Source organism: Haliotis rufescens, unplaced genomic scaffold, assembly GCF_023055435.1.
Source record: "Haliotis rufescens isolate VD_foot unplaced genomic scaffold, xgHalRufe1.0.p SCAF_4, whole genome shotgun sequence".
Classification (NCBI taxonomy): domain Eukaryota; kingdom Metazoa; phylum Mollusca; class Gastropoda; order Lepetellida; family Haliotidae; genus Haliotis; species Haliotis rufescens.
The window spans coordinates 18048300-18066264 of record NW_025964112.1 but is presented as its reverse complement, the minus strand read 5'-3'; the positions used below and the strand labels follow the sequence as shown (position 1 = coordinate 18066264).

General features: G+C 39.7%; 2 protein-coding genes across 2 annotated transcripts in view; one reads left to right on the top strand and one right to left on the bottom strand.

Moving 5' to 3' along the window:
• Positions 1-13992, bottom strand: part of LOC124149249 (protein PTHB1-like) — a 53185-nt gene extending 39193 nt beyond the window's left edge. The window contains exons 1-10 of the mRNA XM_046520707.2: positions 13692-13992; positions 11416-11538; positions 10717-10876; positions 9209-9273; positions 8785-8898; positions 8362-8536; positions 5109-5187; positions 2425-2512; positions 1731-1826; positions 868-997 (exon numbers count right to left, since the gene is read on the bottom strand). Coding sequence (XP_046376663.1) covers positions 868-997; positions 1731-1826; positions 2425-2512; positions 5109-5187; positions 8362-8536; positions 8785-8898; positions 9209-9273; positions 10717-10876; positions 11416-11527 — 1019 coding nt within the window. The 5' untranslated portion in view covers positions 11528-11538; positions 13692-13992. The remainder of the gene's footprint in view (positions 1-867; positions 998-1730; positions 1827-2424; positions 2513-5108; positions 5188-8361; positions 8537-8784; positions 8899-9208; positions 9274-10716; positions 10877-11415; positions 11539-13691) is intronic.
• Positions 13993-15182: 1190 nt separating this feature from the next.
• The window catches only part of LOC124149248 (endoplasmic reticulum resident protein 44-like), a 28046-nt gene continuing 25263 nt past the window's right edge, over positions 15183-17965 (top strand). Inside the window, exon 1 of the mRNA XM_046520705.2 lies at positions 15183-15337. Within this exon, the coding sequence (XP_046376661.1) occupies positions 15281-15337 (57 nt within the window). The 5' untranslated portion in view covers positions 15183-15280. The remainder of the gene's footprint in view (positions 15338-17965) is intronic.

Below are 17965 nucleotides of genomic sequence, written 5' to 3'. Positions count from 1 at the left end.
TTGGACCACGCAAACCAGTGGCTCACAAGATACACAAAGATCCACACTGTTCCCTGGTCATACCATGTAACCACCCTGCCTCATATGTCAGCACTTACAAGTCCACAGGGAGTCCATTCTAACAGTATAGGGTGGTCTATTCACTTTTTCATCTTGTGTACTACTTTGCAGGACCTCCCCAAACTATTTTGTGAATATTCTAGCAAAGATTATAAACTGACACATGTGCGATGCATGAACAGTATATTTGAAGCGTATACAAGATACTCAGTGCTATACTCAGTGCTGAACTATTTCAAACAATATAACAGTGTCATCCCAAAATAGGAACCCAACTTAACACTTAACATGCTTAACTAAGGCTTAATTCTGATTGGTTCAACTATAAGCAACAGGCATACCATTAAAAAATCATTGTTACATCAATGATGCAGTAAATAAGCTGCATATAATGTCGCAAGTATTTTGACCTCAATATATTGGTGTTTTATTTCCAAATTTCACAATCAAGTAATACAAATAATCAACACCAGCCATTATGGAGTATCTCTCCCCCCCTGCTCCCCAAGACACATACAACATTAATTCACTTGAAAGAGAAAATCCTTCATTTCTCATGCTTGAAATCATTAATACATGACACTTTCTTATGGATAACAACTTTTTAAATTCTTTTTAACATTTCAGAGCTACTTCTTGACCCTTCATCAGGTGAATACTGAGTAAGCATACAGAGTTGGAAATCAATGTCAAAATAAATCATGTTATCAATGCCATATTGTGTACTTAATGAAGAGCCCCTTATGAGATGAGACAAATCTTCTACCTAGCTACCGTGTGATACAATGATCACAACTTTCTGCTTACTTCATGTTTCCTGTGCATATGTGGACAGGTATGTGCTCCATCTTGGCGGCCCACTTGAGGGTGACATCTTGGTAGATCATGAGAGACGAGGTGTGTGTTGCCACCATGTAGTTGATGGTCCCCTCCGTTACTGAATCAAACACACAGAACACACCTCAAGTCAACTCTGTCTTTCTCTGAATTCTTCACTACATGAAATTTCAATATTTCTTGACCATAACCTAAAACTCCTGAATGTCTTAGTTCACCCTTGGGCAAGAAGAGCGGGATATTAAATGTATTTGTTCATAAATGCATCCAGTGTAAATACATCAAAACCTTGGGAATATTTCAGGTCTCACACCATCTTTTCTCTGACGTGTGATGATTACATGTTCAGACACATTGCCATCATCACACAGCATAGAACTGCAAGAGACAAATAACCCAAGGTAATAATCTCAATGTCAGGAGGACAAAAGTTCCAAACAATGTAAATGTTATAGCTAAGCTTATAATGTTGAGATGGTTTAGAAGGCATACATCGTCATTGTCCTCAATGAGTGAGTGAGTTGGGTTTAACGCTGCTTTTAACAGTATTCCAGTTATATCACGGTGTGTCAGCTTAATGTGGGAGGAATGCGTGCAGTGATGCAGTGATGCAGATTTTAGACGTTTACCACTTCGGTGAAACCCACGAGCATGGGTATGGAACTGACAAACCTAGAAACATAATTGGGGAGGAATTATAAACCAAAAATTATAGGTTTCTGGCATGCCCAAGGGACATTCTGCACAGTGAATTGCGGAGCCTTAGATGACTGGGTCATCCGTGCCCCCTTGTCCTCAATGATTATGTCTGACAAAGTCAACTGTTTACATACTTGATGTGTAAGGCACAAAGCAAGCTGGATCAAATTCAAACTTCTTCATATAGCGCAGCTTCCCGCTGTCTGTCAGACAGAACAAATTCCTTTCCCCTGAAATACACAAAACATGACAATGCATATATAAATTGCATAATATTATCAAGTGAATGAAATGAGGAGTCAAAGTTATCATCAAAATGTAAAGGCTAATGATGTCCTCAGGTAAAACAGGGTATTACAGGAATTCCCAAACCTCAAGTGAGTAAGTTGAGCTCAACACCGCCTTGAACAGTATTTCAGGTACATCAAAGCATGTCAGCATATTGTGGGAGGAAAGCCAGAACTGATACAAGTTTTGGTTTGGTTTGTTTCTTGTTTAACGCCACTCTCAGCAATATTCCAGCTATATGACGCTGGTCTGAAATAATCGAGTCTGAACCAGACAATCCAATGATTGACATCATGAGCATTGCATCCATGCAATTGGGATCAATGACAAACTGATAAAAGTCTTAGATGTTAACACTCTGGTGAAAGCCATGAGCAAGGTAATGGTGATAAAAGAATCACAATTGGGTTGAATCTGGGATCAAAAACCAATGCTTGTAGGATTCTAGAATGACTGAGGAATGCAAATCTACACAGCGAAAAGCACTGCCTTAGATGTCTGGGCCACCTATGCCCACAGCAATCATCATCACACACATACCTAGCACCATCACACATGGTGGAGCCTGCTGGAATGATATCACAGAGATGTCTATTGCCTGCTCTCCAATGTTGAAAGCCCAGTCCATCTGAAAGGCACAGAAATAAACATAAGCAACATGACAACACAGCCGTACACAAAATGAAAAACAGGCCATAACAACCCACCTGTACATTGCTCGACTCCCATTCTGCCATTATGTCCTTTAGCCCCGGCCCCTTGTTGCATGGAGTGGAAATTCAGTACCTATTTAAATTGACTTATATGTTATTTCAAAAGTGCATATTCATGCCACTGACACTGCAAAATGGGATTACAGTAACAGTAGAAAACTCTTGACTGGAAGTGTAAATGAAAACCACAGGAAACCTGTGTTACTTACAGCCCTTAGTCCCAGTGTGAGGAGTTGAGTGTTACTTACTGCCCTTAGTCCCAGTATGAGGAGTTGAGTGTTACTTACAGCCCTTAGTCCCAGTGTGAGATGAGTGTTACTTACTGCCCTTAGTCCCAGTGTGAGGAGGTGAGTGTTACTTACTGTCCTTAGTCCCAGTGTGATATGAGTGTTACTTACTGCCCTTAGTCCCAGTTTGAGGAGATGAGTGTTACTTACTGTCCTTAGTCCAAGTGTGATATGAGTGTTACTTACTGTCCTTTGTCCCAGTGTGAGGAGATGAGTGTTACTTACTGCCCTTAGTCCCAGTGTGACATGTGTTTTTTACAGCCCTAAGTCCCAGTGTGACATGTGTTATTTACAGCCCTAAGTCCCAGTGTGAGGAGATGAGTGTTACTTACTGTCCTTAGTCCCAGTGTGAGGAGATGAGTGACTTACTGCACTTAGTCCCAGTGTGACATGTGTTATTTACAGCCCTAAGTCCCAGTGTGACATGTGTTATTTACAGCCCTTAGTCCCAGTGTGAGGAGATGAGTGTTACTTACTGCCCTTAGTCCCAGTGTGATATGAGTGTTACTTACTGTCCTTAGTCCCAGTGTGAGGAGATGAGTGTTACTTACTGCCCTTAGTCCCAGTGTGACATGTGTTTTTTACAGCCCTAAGTCCCAGTGTGACATGTGTTATTTACAGCCCTAAGTCCCAGTGTGAGGAGATGAGTGTTACTTACTGTCCTTAGTCCCAGTGTGAGGAGATGAGTGTGACTTACTGCACTTAGTCCCAGTGTGACATGTGTTATTTACAGCCCTAAGTCCCAGTGTGACATGTGTTATTTACAGCCCTTAGTCCCAGTGTGAGGAGATGAGTGTTACTTACTGCCCTTAGTCCCAGTGTGATATGAGTGTTACTTACTGTCCTTAGTCCCAGTGTGAGGAGATGAGTGTTACTTACTGCCCTTAGTCCCAGTGTGATATGAGTGTTACTTACTGTCCTTAGTCCCAGTGTGAGGAGATGAGTGTTACTTACTGCCCTTAGTCCCAGTGTGACATGTGTTATTTACAGCCCTAAGTCCCAGTGTGACATGTGTTATTTACAGCCCTTAGTCCCAGTGTGAGGAGATGAGTGTTACTTACTGCCCTAAGTCCCAGTGTGAGGATATAGTGTTTCTTACTGCCCTTAGTCCCAGTGTGAGGAGATAAGTGTTACTTACAGCCCTTAGTCCAAGTGTGAGATGAGCGTGCTTACTGCCCTGAGTTCCAGTGTGAGGAGATGAGTGTTACTTACTGCCCTAAGTCCCAGTGTGACATGTGTCATTTACAGCCCTAAGTCCCAGTGTGACATGTGTTATTTACAGCCCTTAGTCCCAGTGTGAGGAGATGAGTGTTACTTACTGCACTTAGTCCCAGTGTGAGGAGATGAGTGTTACTTACTGCCCTTAGTCCCAGTGTGAGTAGATGAGTGTTACTTACTGCCCTTAGTCCCAGTGTGAGGAGATGAGTGCTACTTACTGCCCTTAGTCCCAGTGTGAGATGTTATATCTACAGCCCTTAGTCCCAGTGTGAGGAGATGAGTGCTACTTACTGCCCTTAGTCCCAGTATGAGATGTTATATCTACAGCCCTTAGTCCCAGTGTGAGGAGATGAGTGTTACTTACTGCCCTTAGTCCCAGTGTGACACGTGTTACTTACTGCCCTTAGTCCCAGTGTGACATGTGTTACTTACTGCCCTTAGTCCCAGTGTGACATGTGTTACTTACTGCCCTTAGTCCCAGTGAGGAGATGAGTGTTACTTACTGCCCTTAGTCCCAGTGTGACATGTGTTACTTACTGCCCTTAGTCCCAGTGTGAGGAGATGAGTGTTACTTACTGCCCTTAGTCCCAGTGTGACATGTGTTACTTACTGCCCTTAGTCCCAGTGTGACATGTGTTACTTACTGCCCTTAGTCCCAGTGTGACATGTGTTACTTACTGCCCTTAGTCCCAGTGTGACATGTGTTATTTACTGCCCTTATTCCCAGTGTGACATGTGTTACTTACTGCCCTTAGTCCCAGTGTGAGGAGATGAGTGTTACTTACTGCCCTTAGTCCCAGTGTGACATGTGTTACTTACTGCCCTTAGTCCCAGTGTGACATGTGTTACTTACTGCCCTTAGTCCCAGTGTGACGTGTTATTTACAGCCCTTAGTCCCAGTGTGAGGAGATGAGTGTTACTTACTGCGCTTAGTCCCAGTGTGACATGTGTTACCTACTGCCCTTAGTCCCAGTGTGAGGAGATCAGTGTTACCATGGTTACTTACAGCTACTTTCTTGCCAGACTTGAGGTTCTGAGACTCCTCCTTGTTGCTGGAGTCACTTGCTACAGCCAGCACCTGGTACCTGGGGGAACAGACTTCTTTATATAACAAGCATGACATACTCTCACACCCACAAGAACATTTTGATGATGTAAGTTTGAATTATGTACTTTTCCTTCAGTAGACAATAAAAGTAGGAACAAAGTATTGTACCACATCCTATAAATCCATTTTTGAACGGTTGTTTATTAAAGTTTTGTTTAATACACCATGATATACTCCATCAGCAAATTCTTTGAAAAATAGCTTAATGCTGAAGTCAAAGAGCTACAACCTCAACACATAAAGCCAAGTTTGCTAATTTATGTATACTTTACACCACTGGAAAGTGTCATTGCAAGATCAAAACAGATTTATTTTTATCCACACAAGGAGACCTGTAATTCTAGATTTTTCACAAATACAGAGGTGAACAAAATAAATGTTCAGGACACCCTTCTATTTTAAGTAATGTCCGCGCCTAATGGTGACTGAAGTGTTGAAGGCTAAATAGTCTCTACAGATGAGTTAATCCACCCTCCAAAAGGGACTCGGTCTGGGAAAGCAGAACAAACAATAAAACATTCAACACTAAGGTTAACATTTAAAGATATATACAGTCGTAAAACAGGAATCACATGTACATAATGTTTCTATCTGCGTTTGCTTTGCAGTGACAGTTGTGCTAAAATTATAGGGCTGAACTTGTGGAGATCTTGTACAACCGTGTCGCAAAGGTAGTGAGAGGTGAAAACTGTGTCTGACTTCCAAGAGGCACCCTTCCATGATGGAGGAGTGGGTGCAATTACTGTATAAGGCCATGGGGGAAGCAACCACTCGAATCTTGTGCAGGTTGGACGATGCAGGCAGAGGCAGCCTAGCAAAAGTATACGCTCTAATAATGATGGAGCTAGGCCAAAAAGAGAGTGTAGTACGAGAAATCTCCAAGAAAGAAGTGGTTGATAGCGGAATGAAAAGTCTCTTCCATGACTTTCTAAGATGACGAGAAGCAGACAAATAGAGACGAAGTGTTCGAAATTGGACAGAGGGAGAGATCTTCTTAGTCATTTGATCCCAAGATCGACAAGAATGGGCAAATTGTAAATAACTGATTGGGATGCCCCGGAAGTTGATTCTTTGCTATAAAATCCTAACGAAGGCCTAGGAACGCCCTTCCGCTTCCGAATTGTTCCAACTGGATCCTGGTGACATCCAGAGCATGTGTCTCACTAACGTGAGTGAGCTGCTGTAGCCATGGACAGTAGGAACACGGTCTTTATTGGCCAGTGGATAAAAAACATGGGAGGTCAAATGTTTGCAGGATGATGTTGAGGTCCCATGAAGGGGGGCTGAATCATGAGGATTGGTCTGCTAGCTAGTAGGAGCAGATGAGTGGATGAGCAATTGGAGTTCCGCAACAGTGGAAACCTTTGCACTCTGAGTAGTGGCAATAACAGAGTTAATCGCTCCTAAGCAGGGGGCCAGAGTGGAGCCCTTAAGCTTACGTTTCAATCACAGGTGGTGTAACTATTCAGTGATCCGTTGGGGTGAAGCCAAGGTTGGAGAGGAAATGTCACAAGCGACAAAATTTCTTGAAATGCTGTCCACTTATGGTCGTAAAGGTGTTGGAGTAGCCTTTAACAAAAAAAAGGACAGGAATGGTGATGTGCCTGAACCAGGACCAGTGATGAATGCTGATCCCTAGATGGAGGGGTTTGAGGCATGTTGCTGTAAGGTCAAACACTGGGAGCATGATGAAGCATGGATCGAGCGTAGACAGTAGTAGAATACCTTGGAGGGTACGCTGGTAGTATGGATCCCAATGGGAAGGATAACTATCCCACCTCTGCGAATGATCTGCATAGGCGCTGAACCATGGATAGTCCAAATAGTTGAAATTCCTACATTGATTTTGATAGTCTATCATAGGGGACTCATCCCGGAAATAGGAAGAACTTCCTGAGGGCGAGGGAGCCAAGAAGCGGTCAGCAGAAGTCGATCCCGACCTTGAATCACAAGGATAGTCCTCCAATCCTTGTCATTCTGGGGAGCATTGAACGTAGCAGCAATGTGATTGATCGCTCTCTGCAGATCATCCGATGGGAAAATGAGAATGGCAGCCCGATCCTAAATACCGATCTCGTGGGAGGGATCGCTGATCCCTATTGGTGGATGCTGATCGTCGATCCTGCGTATCCTTGTGAGTCGCGGCACAAACAACCAAACTGTCGTCCCTCACACGATCTTCTGCAGGAACGGAACGTGGTTGATTCAGATGCGGGATCTTGAACAAAGAAGCGTGTTCGGTCATCTGAATGGATCGAACGTCACCCTGCAGTGGAGACTGAGGGTTGGAAATGTTGTCGATAAAGAAACTGTCTGAGACAGTGTCGTCAGTAACCAATAAGATAGGCTCTTCTAAACATGCTGCCGATGCAGTTATAGATGTCTTAGATGACTTCTCAACAGAAACCTTTGCTTTAGATGATTTGCTTGAAACGTCATTATATTGCTCTTCGACATGTTCGATATGGACCTATTGTTGAATCATGTGTCACAGATTATTTCTTTTCAATAACATTGCGGGGAAATAGTTCATAATTTTTAATCTACTGATAAGTGATAGATTTAATAAATGAATGATACGACAAGAAGGTTCATGAAACTATATACTAATAATTTTAACGTGGCTATGGTGTGGACGGCACACCGGCCTGCGGTGATGAAAGAGTTGACGAGCGGAGTATTTTGAAGCTGGACCCTGTGTCACCAAGCAGTCTCAGTGTTATGGTTCAATTACCATGACTTCAGCTTAAACTGCAGGCCGTTAGGGCATGCTGAAATTTCAAACTATCAGCCCGGGAACAAATGTGTCAGGGCCAAAGTCTCTTTCACACACTGATCACACCTCTGCCATTATCCTGATGTTGGCCTGGACCTGACCATAACCTACAATTACAATCTTCACAGCACCACGGTAGTATTGTGGAACGAGGTCTGGCAGGCGACAGATCAAATCCAGACTCCTGTTATCATTGTAGTGTTTACACTAGTTTGTCAACTTTCATTCTGTGTCATAAAGTCTGATTTCGAAAACCAGAAAGTTAAAAATGAAATACAACTGAATTGAAACTTCTGATAAGAAATTTTCGTCTGCCCAACAGTGAAAAAATCATTGTATCATAACCATGATAACAAAAGTATATATCCAACTCACTTGTAGCTCTCCACCTGTCTCATGGAGGACACAGTGATGAAGCTGTCTGTGCGGGACATGTACTTGATGGGGCCTGGCAACAAGGCCCCCGGGAGGAAGCGGCTGAATGCAAAACTCTCCTGCTCGAAGACTGACACAGTTCCATCCATAGATTGCACACACAGAAAATCCCGTCCTGAAAGAGATCATGACAGTATGTTGAAAGACGTACTCTATACTCCACTACATCACAACCTATGAAGTACAAGTGAGACATGTCAATACAGCCTACTCACCATGGACTGCTAAATTGCCACAGGGAAGGTAGTAACCTAAAATGCTTCCACCATGGTGGTGGTGATATGAGTAACAACTAATACTAGTAATAGTAACAATAGTGTCAATTACATTTTGCCCTAAAGTGTAGATGAATGTACCACTCACCCTTTACTCCACCAAACGGCCCAAAACAGAAGTTGAAAGCCGTTCTCTGCAGGCTGTGTTCATACAGCAGCTGTATCTGGTAGTGGCTCCCGTGTCCCACACTGCCAGATATAGCTGTCAATGGAAATCATACAAAGCTCATTAGACTGAGCAGTGCTCGAGAGGGAATAATGTTTTCCTACAGTCAGTAATATTCCCGTCTATCATGACAGCCTGTGTATAATGAGGTCTGGAACAAGCTGACCAGTGCTTGGTAGCATCAGCAGTGATCAAACATCTCCCATCATTACCATCCCCTCACCATATTAGTTGCTTCAGAAACAACACTGAGTACCATTCTCACCCATGATGAATGGCTAAACATTGCAACACTGACCACTTGGTGTTGGCAGGGTTAAAAAGTAATTGTCTTAATCTTTCTTACCTGATACACCTAGCACTGAAATCTTTCTTGGATGGAGTATGGCTAATGTCAGATTTTCAGATCCACTGAAAAACAAAACAAATGCATTTGTTAAATCTTGTTTATTTCAGCTGTTAAAATATATTAAAGTCATGACAAATTGAGTCATGTCAATAAGGTGTTATTAAGGTTGTTAACTGATTTACTCAACTGTTGAAACAAATGTTTGTTTGTTTGTTGTTTAATGCCGCACTCAGCAGTATTCCAGCGACATGACGGCGTTCTAAAGATAATCAAGTCTGGACCAGACAACCCAGTGATTGACATCATGAGCATCGATCTACGCAAATCAGGATACGATGACATCCATTAACCAAATCAGTGAACCCGAACACGCTAGTCGCCTCTTATGACAAGCATAGTTGCCTTTCACGGCTAGCATGGGTTGCAGAAGACCTAGTCTACCCTGGATCTTCACTGCTTGTTGAAACAAATGAAACAAGCATGAAATATTCATATCCCCCGCCAATATGACATGTCCGGTTTTGTGTAAGGCAAGAAATATAATAGTTTCCAAAATCAGCACTACCACCAATTTCAGTATAAGTCAAAGTCGTTATTGAAAACTTTTTTTCAAAACTACAAATCAATCAAAAGGCACCAGTTCACTAGTCCTATCTATGTGCCAAGTTTGGTTAAGATATCTCTCATGGTTTTTTAGTTCTGCTCTGGAAACGTAATATCACGGACAGACAGACAGCACCCATTCCTATATCCCCCTTCCACTTTGTGATGGGGGATAATATTAAGGGAATGTATATTGCATGAGTTTAAAACGGCCATCAAAAATTGCAAAATCCATACTTTACATTAGGAAATCACTCACTGTTTCAAAATGGTTTCATTAAAGTGTTAATAACAGTATTCAACATGTTTAAGAAAACAAAATAACTTCCATATTGATGTGCTACTTTTCGCAACATGACACAATACAATGAGGTAAAGATTTAATGTCATGGTCCGCACTCACTGACGTAAGTTTTTATGAACTCAATAACAACCAATCGTAAATTTGGAATTAATTCACATGCACTTGCTGTGTTTATTATGTTTATGACAAGAGTCATCAGCATGATCAGAAGATTAAAAATCCCCTGGACCCCAGAAAAGCAAAAGGCACAAGTTCATCCCCTGGTTAATACATGTACCAAGTATGGATGAAAAGTCTTTCACGGTTTTCACGTTATGCTCCGGAAATGAAATACGAAAAGACGGATAGACAGAGTAGATGATGACAATATCCACATACACATACTATATACACATTTTTATACCCCCGCATTAAATGCAGGGGGGATAAAAATGTGTAGCTTTGACAATTAGACTCTTATTCTATGATTATTCTGCTACATCACTTCAAAGCAGCAAATAGCTGAGATGAAATAATCGGTTGAGTTCAATGATATACAACAGGTCTTGCAGTTAACACAAAAGCATACCAGCACATTTAAAACATTTCCTATACTCACGATGAGAACTTGCCCGCCTCCACCTGGAGTATTGGGTTGGGGAATGCATGTTCCAGCATAACATCCTCAGCCTTATACCCGCTAGATCCTGACTCACTTTTTGTCGGACTAGGATTGAAGATACGTAGAATGCCATTGTAACTGCCCAAAATGATCTTATCTGCAAATAAACAATCATTTATCAGCATCACTAATAAACAGTGATTTGAACAGTGCATGGTTTTACAAGTAACGCGGTGATTTTTACAGTCACCCTTTAGTTTTATTCTTGTAAATGAGTACCAATGTTTCAACAGTTTGGCTTCCAAAAACACTTTTTCAAAAAATTAGATCTACAGTTAAGAACTTAAGAGCATGATGAGAATGGGTTTAATGTCACATTAAATAGTATTTCAGTTACATCACAGCGTGTCAGTTTTATGTGAGAGGAAAACACCATTCATGCGCAATTTGTTCACAGTTGGGGGACTGGTAATTGTTTGAGTAGCCAGTCCACTGTGACTGACAGTTTCACCTGGTGGGAACACTGATGTCAAGTACTCTGAGGAGTTATCACTTTTGCATGTTTTGTGATAGTTCAAATATTATGCTGACAAGGCAGGGGTTACATACAGGGTCCTAAGGTACAAACAAGTTATATATCAGCAACTACAAAGGATCTCAGGACTCCCCTTAAATCCACCAATGCAACCTACTGACCTATGCCATCACTGCTGTTGTCAATATTAGCCACACACAGACATCCCTGGTCAAACTCTTCATCTTCTCCCACTGTTGTTGACCACCAATCACGGATCTTGAACAACGACATCACACCTCAATCTGAAAGTTCAAACCAAATTACAAACCAATCAATATTCCATCAAAATTTAGATGCTTTAGAATTTATTTGGTATAAACTTCCAGTAATAACATAAGATAAAGTATAGTTTCATTGCATTTGTTATTTTTATACTTATAGTTATACTATACTTTACTTAAGTTAAATGCTAACAAATATAATATTTCTCAACCAAGTGTTTGACAATGGTGCTGTACAGTCTGAAATTTGAGCCAGAAGTCTCCAAGTACAGTCTGGTCATATTTGGTTTGGTCCAAAAACCTGAGAAAAGAAAGTCCAAATAGTTCTGCTAAAATCTGCAGAAAAATGATGGCAAAAGACGATTTTAGGCTAGTAGACTAAGAAGTATTTGCCAGACTGCTTATATATACATCACACAATTCATAACATTGGAAACACACAAATATGATCGTCTTATCATATTTATTACTGAATATATCCTTCTTGAATAAATGTCCAAATAACTTAGTGCAGTCCTAAAAGTTTAAAATAAATTAAAACTTACCCTGACAAGATGAAAAACACAACCGAGCAAAAATTATAATTTGTATCAAGTACAATGACCTAAACAATGACATGAAATATCAAAGACAGTAAACTGTTGATTGGCTTGAGTAAACATGGTAAAGGCTGCCACGATTAAGCGACTCGACATGTACTCAATTAAAGATAAATCTGTAAAATAATAAATAGCAAATCCTTCAATCAGGGAAGAAGAGATGACTTTGAACACATCTGAGACAATCAATATTCACAAACAACAATTGGTGGTCACATAATGTTCTTTCATTCAGGATGGCTTTTGTTATCTGTTGTTCCTACTTCGAAATTTAATAAAAACATGTCGGAGCAATCTACAAGTGAATATGGCTTAACTGAGGCGTAACTGGATCAGATCATGAGATGTTGAGGTCACATTTCAATTAAGTCAGAAGCCTGACTCTTATTTTAGGTGTACATAATGTTACTTATACAAAATGTGCAATGCTTTCTGTAGCCTGCTGGCTAGGTCAGACAGTTAAAAAGTCGAGTCAGATGTGTCAAACTATTTCTCTAGTCTCCAGGATTTCAAGACAAAGGGGTTTGACTGTATCTTGTACCATGCCACATATCATATCACAAAGACTTAGACAATAAAAAATGATGTGTATCAGGAAGACATGTTATAATAATAATGACATATACTTATTCACTGCTGTGCGAACAGAGGCACATTTCGAACAAACCCACTGATGCAAGAAGACACCACATGTGCTAAAGTGTGGGGCAGGGCCGAAGGAAGTACTAGAAACTCTCAACAGTCAGGCTGCCGAACACGTTCACCCATCCAACTACTCTCCGGAACCAAAATTATTCAACTTCTCCTGATGTGAGACTTGTGCACTGTACACAGGACCATATTCTATATGGCACCATACATCAGAACAAGCATGGCATCATCACAAACCCACAGAGAAACATTCTGGCAACTAGCTACTCGAGTACTCTTAATCTGTACATGTATTTTCTTACAATGTCCTATTGCCCCTTACACTTTGCATATATAAATAACACCCGATTCACGACAGCCATGAATGTATCTGTCAACCTATTCAGAGAAGTCCTAGTTGTATTTATAACTTACTTACCATAAAGTCATAAAGGCAATTTCTGATGAATACTTATCATGTACATTTCCAGACGGGATCATTGGATAAAATTTGAATATAATGACAATCACAAAACAGTTTCAGTGCAATGTTTTGTTGGGAACTAGTATGACGGAAGTGTAATTTGCTTCAGTTACACCTGACTTTATGGTGCAGATTGCATCCACAGATAACATGTTGCATCGTTTTTACCCACATTCTGAATATTTTGGATATCAGTTGTCTTAATCCATAATATCAGATTAAAACATTATCTGACAGTGACAGACAGTTGAGAGTAATGACATAAACAAGATTGAAAGTGTTTCGAGCCACGACTGCATGTTTTTGTTATGACTAATAGAGCAGTGGGGTTATTCAAATATGCTTTCATTAGAACTACTCTGAATCATAGTCTAATGTTTTCATTTGCTGCGGCCTACTACCCGACCACTTGTTGGCTATTTTTTATAACACGTGCCCCCAAATACATCATTCGTTGTTACCTTTTTTCAACAAACAGGTTTCTTTACTCGTGGATTTGGTAATTTGCGGGATAGTACAGAAAATCCAGTCTGCATAAAGGCACATTAGGTAACTGTCACATGATAATATTATGTTTCCGCAAATGACAAATTGGTTTCCATCAAAACATTTCTGCTACCAGCTATGCGACGGAGTGCGCATGTATGGGCGGAAGTACACATCGCGAGAATTATACAAATTTGTTTCTTCGTACTGCCTATGCATAACACACGACATCATTGTCAATGGCTGGTGTATCTGTGGTAGAAAACTTGATTAAATACTTCCTCAGAACTTTAACGACATTATTTTTCTCTCTTTTGCGAGATCATAGAACTACTACTTGTTGTACAACTAAGCATTTAATGACAGGTGCGCGAAATACCTCAGTTGAACGTATGCGACCCTACTTCACTTTTCGAGTATTTGAATCTTGTTATATAAAACGGTAAGATATATTGTAATAAATGAAATATTGTTTAACATTAAGTGTAGATATTTTATAAATTATAACATATGAAAATGCCATCAGCTAGAAGTCACCGTGCCAACATAAATTGAAGCGAAAACGTCCTGCAGGGCAGGGCAGGGCATCAAAACTGTTTGACAGAATATTCATTCAATACAAAGATATACATGTCCACACATGTACACACACACATTCATATTTTGATAAACGTTTTCTCTAGCGATTAGTGACTTAATACACATACAATTCCCGGATCTTAACGTGTTGTTTTATAAGTAAAGGTGAAATGGGTTAACTTGTTTGATAGTCATTACTTATATAGACAAGATAGACACAATTTTATGGTAACAACTTCTTTAATACTGTAAAAAAAAGCGACGTTTCGGTATAGATCCTTATACCGTTGTCAAGCAAGACTGAATGAGGGACATAGTGCAGAATATATATAGCAAGTGGAGGATTAACAGTAGAGGATTAACAGTAACAACAAGGGCATACAATAAATGAAAATACAAAGTCATTAAGTCTAGATTCCGTTTAAGCCATTAAAATATATAATGTTGTATCTTTCTTGCTTTTAACCTATTTTGTGCGATGCTGTCTCAACTATGAATAATTTCTGACTCGTTTGATTGCAAGATTGTTTACACTTGTGACGTAAAGTATGTAAATATTTAGCAATAAACATTTTTTTATGTTCCTGTTGTTGACTTTCATATATAAGATTCTTGAAGTCTCACTTCTACCTCGATATCCAGCTGCAGAAATCATTCACTTGCAGTCGTTAAAAGCAATGCATGAGTGACAAAACGACGAAAACATTTATTGGTTTTGAGGTAAACATTACTGTAAAAAATAAAATTCCCGAATTCCCAGCTTCGGTGATTGTATGCAAGGGCAACCAGATTATCAATGCAAAACTACATGATTTCAAATTTCGCGCTTTGAACAGGTCATCATTTAACGGAATCTGTCATGTAGAATATAGTATCTGTACGAGATTACACGCACACACTCGGCCATATTTGTTTGGACTCAGGTGTTGAAAGCATCTGGTTACCGGTGTGTGGGTATTTACGTCTGCAGCCGATAATTGCAACGATGAAATCGTTGATACGAAGACAGTCAACGCACTTCTTGTGCATCCTATTAGCATGGGTACGTAAAAATTACAACTGATTGATTGCACGCGAGCAATCTGCTCCTGTCGTTCTGTCAACAAACTCACCGTGGTGTGACATTCTTTTCTAAGCAGTTCCTATTTTAATTACTGGTTATAATGTTGCGAATGCAAGTTTTATTTTTACTTAAGATAAAAGGTTTAGTTATCCTAATTGGATAACCTTGCTTACTTATCATAAGCATGCGTTGGTGGGTGTTGGCAAAAGATTATTCATTTCCTCTTTGACGTGATCCCAAATTAAATACTGAATGTTTGCACTTTGAAGTTCACGGTTCTATATCAAGTATGTTGAATATGTCGGTCATAATTATAATATAAGTAAACAACTGAGACTTTTTAGAAATTCAGCATGCCTATATTCCCTAATAATAATAGTGAGAAGAATATGATCAAGTTATCTATTGCCAAGATGTCTATAGTTTGGGAGCCAAAGGATCATTTATGTAGCAGGTATATCCTGTACGTAATATGTGTGCATGTGAAGATATGACTATATATTTATGTTCATATGTTTTAATGTCTTTTTGCATTTGTATCAACATCATTTGGCACAATTTGCCCTTCTCGTTCTATGTTTTCCAAAACACCTGTTGATACTGAACATGCTGAATGGAATATCAAACTTGAAAAATGTGCCACATACTTGTTAAAGAAAAGTAACTTTGAATTATTTTTATATCAGAGTTATCTGTAAGGATAGCACTTCAGTTTACCCAATAAGTTGTCTGATTACTGGTCTACATGGTCTACTTGTCTGACATTTTAGTGTCGCTTTCAGAAAAGTTTATTCTTACCATACTAGCCATATGGAAACTTATTACCTGAGAAAGGCTGTCTGAAAGACAGGTACTTGATTGTAAGATTGCAGCTGGTCCATCACTCCCAAATATGTCATTGTGCCCTGATCATGCTGATCAATGCTGATGTGATTCAGCTACAATTTACTGTTAGCTGACCCCAAAAAGGGCTGACTCCATCAGAACTGTGGTTATAACTAGTAATTCAGTTATTGTTTAGAAGAAATTCCCATGCTATTTGTTTATCTTCTTGGGACTTAAATTGGAGACATTAAGCATTAAAACTTTACATGTTAAATACAACAAAGCAAGATATTTGTTTCAAACATGTTTGCAATAGCTGGCATCTTCTTCAATATCAACAATAGGAGAATGATTACTGTATCAGAGAGATAAGTGTAATAAGATGTGTGGTCTCATCCATGACTAATATGCTGGAAGCAGCTATTTAAACAGTCATACTTGCCTTAAGGCTAGGTAGGGGGTACTTTCCTTGGATATGTAACACTGTATATGTTGTAATATGTTTATTGGGTTGGATGAGTTTTTGCTTTGTATGACCTTTTTTTTCACTCAATTTTATTACACTTTGTTATTATGTTCAATTAAAACCTAATAATCATATACATCGGAAAAACAGTTTTGTAATATTTCAACATCCATTTTATTAGGTTCTAATATATCATCCTATTTACGGTTTAAATAAATATTGTGGTTCCAATTATATTTCATAACAGGGGACTGGTGCTAATTGAACCTCGCCTCCCGTTTGTCCGTTGTCCATTACCTATTACCAATCAGTGATATTTTAAATCTCGGGTTCAAGTTGTCCATTGCTAATCACCGCCAAGTAGCTGCTGGCCTCCTTTGTTAAGTTTCCACCTTTGTTATCTTATTACTTTTGTTGTTCATACAAGAACATTTACATATATGTTCTCTGCTTCATAGCATTTATTCAGGGGCATGGGTGGCCCAGTCGTCTAAGATGCCACTATTCACTGTGCAGAGTTGCGTCCCTTGGGCACGCCAGAAACCTATGATTGTGGGTTCGAATCCCAGTTCTCCCAGATTATGTTTCTAGTATTGTCAGCACCATACCCATGCTCGTGTGTTTCACCAAAGTGGTGAATGTCTGAGACCTGCATCACTTCAGGCTTTCCTCCCATATCAAGCTGACATGCCATGATATAACTGGTATACTGTTAAAAGTTGCGTTAAACCCAACTCACTCACAGCATTTATTCACCTGTGATAAAGAAGTAAGTATATATACTCCGAAACGTTGTGTTCCTCATAATAAAGAAGTTGACATCCATAAGTTCTCTTATAAGGGTATGTTTTTATTTTGAACCGCAACTCTTTCTTTTTGGCCTCATGTTACAATAAACATATTTGTGTAATATAATGTACTTTGCTGTGTGGTTAACTTTCAGGGCATCAATGTTTTCTGTCAGAAATTGTAGGCAATCTGTTGCCTTCATAGTGCAATAGTGATGATATATTGATTTAGTATTACGATTATGAAGTTTGTATTTTCTGCTTCAGTGGTAGTATAGCTTTTTAAGTACAGTCCATCTCCGGGGCTAGCATTTCAGTAAATCTACTCTAACCCCTGGACCCATCCCCATTGCTACCACAGTCTCAAATTGGCCGCCCTTGATATTCATTAGCATCCTTTAGCCTGCTGAATTGTTTTCACTCTTCTTAGCCCTGCCTGCTGGATTAATTTTAGCATAAGGTGCTGTAAAGAGGCCGGGTGATTTCAAACAGTTGGTGCTTCATTATACAAGGGTCAATTGAAGAAAT